This window comes from Myotis davidii, unplaced genomic scaffold (assembly GCF_000327345.1).
Source record: "Myotis davidii unplaced genomic scaffold, ASM32734v1 scaffold130, whole genome shotgun sequence".
Taxonomy (NCBI): Eukaryota; Metazoa; Chordata; class Mammalia; order Chiroptera; family Vespertilionidae; genus Myotis; species Myotis davidii.
This window is the reverse complement of record NW_006285040.1, coordinates 5,837,846-5,843,892: the sequence shown is the minus strand read 5'-3', so window position 1 is coordinate 5,843,892 and position 6,047 is coordinate 5,837,846. Positions and strand designations below refer to the sequence as shown.

Here is a 6,047-nt window from a genome sequence, read left to right as displayed (position 1 = left end):
AAAAAAGTAGAAGCAGTCAGGGAAGTCAGACACCAAGCCTCTATATTTATTTGCTTCCCCACTCATTCTCTCCTGTAACAAACGAGTTATCTTTTCAGATCTAAGAATAAGCTTAAGATCTGAATCCCACTCTGTCCCATTTTCTCAAAGTATATTTACTAACTATAGTGTTTCCATTCTTTCCTATCAATGAGTATCTTTTAAAAATATATATATTGTTATTGATTTCAGAGAGGAAGGGAAAGGGTCAGGAACACCAATGATGAGGGAGAATCATTGATTTGCTGCCTCCTGCACCCCCACCCGTCCCCTCCCCCCCAGGGACTGAGCCCACAACCTGGGCACGTGTCCTGATCGGGAATCGAACTGTGACCTTCTGGTTCATAGGTCGATGCTCAATCACTGAGCCTCGCCAGCAGGACAACACTGTGTTTTAATGTCATGAGGTCCAACCTGGTAGAGTGGGAACAATGATACGCTTGGTGCTGAAGTCCTGGTTTGAGCCCCGATTTCCCTCTGGTCTACCAGCCCTGTGACCTTATATGGGCAAGTCGCTTACATGTCTAAGCCCAGGTTTTTTCACCTGTGAAAATGGGGGTACGTTACCCCTCTTGTCTTTTAAGATTTAGTTATCATGTAAGAATTCCTAACAAAGTACTTCCTAGACTGAGAGCTGGTATGGAAAGGGAAGGCATTCATGTTTTTAGGGCTTCGGTGGCAAGCAAAGAGCAGATCACTAGAAAAGGTTTCATTCAAAAGTTTCATGGACGCCCCCACCACTCATCCAGAAGAATCTGAAAGCTCTAGCAGATTGTGCATGGCAGGTCTTCACTGCTGTCCTCCTCATCTCAAGTACTCACTTCAATTTTCTAGATGCACAGACCCGAGTATCTGTGAAGCACATGCTATGAAGATGGCGTCACCCCTGAGACAAGAGGTGAGGCCAGGAGGCTGCTATTTCCCGGGAGGAGCTCACAGAGGACAGAGACTCAGGAGGAAGGGAGAGGACGGGGCCTAGAAACGGTGCAGGGGTCTGGGCCTCAGGTGATTAGGGTTTATTTGCAACAAATAGCTGTCCCAAATGCTCCTGGGAAATCAATCACTAGAAAGAAACGGAAAACAGAAAAACAAACAAAACAGGAGAAAGAGCCCTGCAGGAAGGCTGGTGCGGGTGCCATCCTACCGCTTTTTGAACAAATCACCTTCTCTCTGGGCTGCAGTTCCCACAAATGAGAAGGCCCTTTCTAACCCTACCACTCTGACTCCCCCTTGGCGGGAGCAGGCTGTAAGCCAGGAGAGAATCTGCCCTCACCCACGCCTCTCCACCCACCCCTCTTCCTGCCACGAGCCTGGCCACTGTGTGCCACGCCCAGTGAGCAGATGACACGTGGACACACGTCCACCTCACAGAAGCCCGGTTACCTGGTGTGGCTGTTGGAGGACAGGCTCTCCCAGGGCTGCACGCTGCAGCCGGCCACGGCGAAGGCACCCCCGCAGCTGCCGTCCAGCTTCATGAGCAGGGCCTTGGCTGCGTTCTCGGCCGTCTTCCTGCAGTCGTGGGCTCGCTTCAGCATCTGAGTGATGTTCTCATCCCCCGACTGGTCTCCTGAGACAAGCCAATGGAGTAGTCAGCACAGGCCTAGGCACGACACGCCTGGGAACAGGCTGGGGGATCAGCCCTCTTTACTGGGGGCCGAGACGGCAGGGTGGGGAGCAACCAGCAGTGGCGGCCTGCCCGGACCTGGCTCTGCCACTCAGGAGCTGGGCTTAGGAAGGCTTCCCTCTGCTCTGGCTCCACTGTCCTCATCAACAAACGAAGGGCTGGCCACTCTGAGGTCTGCTTCCAGCTGATAGCTATGATTTTCTAATTACCCAGGCTCCTGGCTTCTCCTCCTACCCAGCCCCAAGTCCGCTGCGGGGCCATTTCCCCTGTGTTGGCACTTCCCTGTGAGCGAGGGCAGGGAGAACCAGAGGGAAAACTCTGTCCTATCTCCGGAGCACACAGTTCTGGTTAGAGCTTCGAGTCCGCAACGGTGACAAACCTAATGGTCAAAGTGAGGACTTGAGATCAGCACTTTCTGCACGGGTGCTACCCCGACCTCCCTCTCAGCTTCGTCACCCTCAGTGGCAGCTCAAATGCCTTCAGGAGCCAGGTAACTGGCTGGAGCAAGAGGTCAGGAGTGGAGGCCACCAGCACGGAGCCAGTGAATTCCCTGTCCAGGAAAAAACTGTACTGTTGCCCTAGCCGGGTTGGCTCAATGATAGAGCGTCAGCTCACAGACACAAGGTCCTGGGTTCGATTCCAAAGGCATGTACCTTGGTTGCATGCTCAATTTAACACCCTGCCCTGGTCAGGGCATGTGTGGGAGGTAACCAATTGATGTGTCTTTCTCACATTGATGTTTCCCTATCTGTCTCTCCTCCCCATTTCCACTCTTTCTAAAAATCAATGGAAAAACATGGCTGGTATAGCTTAGTGGTTGAGCACTGACCCATGAACCACGAAGTCACAGTTCAATTCCTGGTCAGGACACATGCCTGGGTTTCAGGCTCAATCCCCAATAGGGACGTGTAGGAAGCAGCTGATCAACGATTCTCTCATCACTGATGTTTCTTGCCCTCTTTTCTTCTCCCTTCCTCTCTCTGAAATCAATCAAAACATTTAAAAACAACAACCACAAAACCTGTCCTGCCCTGGCTGGTATGGGTCAGTGGTTAGAGCATCAGCCAACTCACTGAAGGGTCTTGGTTTGATTCCCCGACAAGGGCACATACCTGGATTGCAGGGTCGATCCCCAGCCCTGGTTGGGGCACATGCGGGAGGCAATCAAATAGATGTGTCTTTGTCATAGTGATGTCTCTCTCTCTCTCCCTCCCTCTCTCCCTCCCTCTCTCTCCCCCCCCACCCCCCTCTCTCCTCCTGTCTTCCACTCTCTAAAAATCAATGGGAAAATATTCTTGGGTGAGGATTAACAACAACAAAAAACAAACAAACAAATAAGCAAATGTATTGGTCAAACAAGTTACCAGTTTGCTATCTCTAGATCCATGGTCTTCCCAATATTTTCAATCAAAATGTTATGCCAAAGGTCAAGATACAAAAATAGTAAATGTGGATCTGGCTGAAGTGGGCAGGGGTGGGGTCATGCATTCAGCTGCCCCACCCTCTCAGCCCACTGCCGAGGCCCAAAGAAACTCCTCCACCCTTAGACAGTTTGAAACCCACTCGTCTAAATCCTGTCGAATGAACGTACTGAGTGCCCGCGCCATCAACAAGAAACAAAGAAACCCCACAGTAATGGACACTCTGGGGGAAAGGTCACTCACTAGTCCTCTTTGCTGAGCAGCTACATGGCTCGTTAGGGCAGGATGACAGGCCCTTGCCACTGCCGGCAGGATGGACAGAGACGGAAGGGGGGGGTCGCTAGAAAGGAGCGGACTCAGCCTCATGGAGAGTGGGGAGCAAACGTGGGCACGCGTGTCCGCAGGGTACGGTGCCCGGGCCTCCCTCGGGCCATTTCTGACCACCTTTGTGCCTTTCTTCTTCCCACAAATAACGTTTCCAGCCCCTACCCAGTAACTGTGGAGAGTCGATGCAAGCCTAATAACAACGGTTTGTAACATCCCTCCGACACAAACTGGAAATAAGATGATTGATTTTTCCCTTTACTAGTAATTGATCGGCTTTCTTAATACATACATTAAAAAAAAAAACTTGACAGCAGGCCAAGATCATTTTAGGATCTGTTTAATATGAGGAATAAAGTTTTATGGCTCAGTTAAAAGACCCTGAAAAATGAGGTTTCTAATGGAAATGCTGGCAGAGTTTCTACTTCTGGGCTGAGATGACAATACTATTTAAAAAAAAAAACACCACCAGAGAGAGGAGTGGAGGATGGTCGCCCGTGCAGACAGAGGCCTGCCACCGTGCTGGGTAACGTGAAGCAGGAAATTAATACCCAGGAAACTTCCTTTCCTTCAGACGGTTTCAGGTTCCTGCCCATGTCAAAACGGAAGGAGGAAAACTATGTGGGTGTTCCGTGCAAAAGCTACACCCCAGCCACCGGGGACCTGGCAGGACGGGGACACTCATTCCAGAGGTGCCCCGAGGGTGACCTTTGCAAGGCGTGTCCTGGAAGGACAAGCCCCGATGGGCTCATAGCTCACAGCCCATCGCTGGTGACCCGGTCCCTTCAGCTTTCTGTTTACTTGCTGTTACTTCTCCGAAGCTGCTGCTGTAAAGTGTGGGCCCCAGCCTCAGTGCTGCAGAGGGAACCCCTTTCCCGATCTCTCCTGCTTCCCACGCACCAGTTCTACTGCCGACGCCTCACTTTATTACAAGGACGAGGTGAGGTTTCAGCCTATGCTGCTAATTAGGATGCCACACTTGTCTTTTTCAATTAATGCTCCTTCTAGGTCAGTGGTTCTCAACCTTGGCTGCACATTAGAATCACCTGGGAATCTTTTTAAAATCCTGATTTCTGGGCCTCACCCTCCGGAAAGTCTGTTTCTTTGTTACTAATGTTGTGGCCCCACCCCCTAACAAAGAAACAGCATTTCCGGAGGATGAGGCCCAGAAATCAGGATTGTAAAAAGATTCCCAGGAGATTCTAATGTGCAGCCAAGGTTGAGAACCACTGATCTAGTGACTCAAAATGGAGGACAGAAGTGGGTGCAGTGCAGGCCTGGAGGGGCCAATCAGGCGGACAGGACCCAGGCCCCCTGGGGCAGGAGGGGAGGTGGGCATCCACCTGTGCGCCACCTCGGGGCAGGGCCGGGGTCAGCGTTCTGTGCGTGGCGAGAGCAGGGTGGGGAACCGCATCCGCTGTGCTCACAGACACCTGGAGGCAGGTGGGGGGAACGCGAGCTGCAGGCTCCCCGGGGGAACAAACCGGAGAAAGAGCACAGCCAACAGGAGCCGAGAGATGGGCGAAGGCGGCGTGGGCGGCGTGGGCAGCGAAGGGCCCTCAGCGACCAGCACCTCGGAGAAGCTGAGGGGAAGCCGGGCCCTTTGATTGCGAATCTGGGCCTCGTGCTCCATCTGGTCCTACCGTCAGCCCGGGGAATGTGTTTCCTAAGAGGGCTTGTTTGTTTTAACTTGTCTGTAATTCTGTTTCCACTCCAGTTCTTGCTGCATTCAACATAAACAACCGACTCACTCAGTCATGAGGGAAAAAACTGAAAAGGGAGAGGGACAGGGGCCGGGCCACACTCACCAGGGGAGGACCCCACGCCTGCCGCCCGGAACTGCCCCAGGATGAGGCTCTGCTCGCTCTCGGCCAGCGCCAGGAGGAGTTCGTAGGCTTCTATGCACTGCTCGCTGAAACAGAGCACAGGCAGCTCAGCTCGGGCTGGGCCGGACCGCAGCCCCTTCACGCAGCGCTGTTCCCTCCGCCTCCAGCCCCGCGTCCTGTCAGAGCCCAGGTGTGCCCTGCTATGCTGCGCCTCTGCCTTCTAACTTTAAACCAGGATCCAGAAAAACAGAAGAAACAATACATGTGGGAGAGGCAAGGTGGCTGCCCTTTGGGTGATCCACCAAAAAGGAAAGATAATCCAACCCTACGTGGGTGTCCACACCCCGGTTTAGTCCAGTTCCACACTGTACCAGGTGGATGGCTCCCAGGACCTCTTAAAAGACCCTGAGTCAGAACCACCCAGCTAAATCACTCCCAGATTCTTGACCCTAAAAACTGTGACATAATAATGTATATATATAAAAGCCAAGTTCAAAAAGTGACCCCTTCTCATTACTGCTGGTGACGCCCTGGTGACCCACATGGAGCCATATCCACGTGCATAGTGCCGAGTGGTCTGGGACAAGATGCCCGTGAAAATCCCCCTGAGTCAGAACCACCCAGCTAAATCACTCCCAGATTCTTGACCCTAAAAACTGTGACATAATAATGTATATATATAAAAGCCAAGTTCAAAAAGTGACCCCTTCTCATTACTGCTGGTGACGCCCTGGTGACCCACATGGAGCCATATCCACGTGCATAGTGCCGAGTGGTCTGGGACAAGATGCCCGTGAAAATCCCCCTAAGCAA

At 52.3% G+C, this 6,047-nt stretch overlaps 1 protein-coding gene across 1 annotated transcript in view; it reads right to left on the bottom strand.

Moving 5' to 3' along the window:
* The window catches only part of MCC (mutated in colorectal cancers), a 234,993-nt gene that overhangs the window by 28,125 nt on the left and 200,821 nt on the right, over positions 1 to 6,047 (bottom strand). Inside the window, exons 11-12 of the mRNA XM_006755280.2 lie at positions 5,217 to 5,320; positions 1,423 to 1,606 (exon numbers count right to left, since the gene is read on the bottom strand). Of these exons, the coding sequence (XP_006755343.1) occupies positions 1,423 to 1,606; positions 5,217 to 5,320 (288 nt within the window). The remainder of the gene's footprint in view (positions 1 to 1,422; positions 1,607 to 5,216; positions 5,321 to 6,047) is intronic.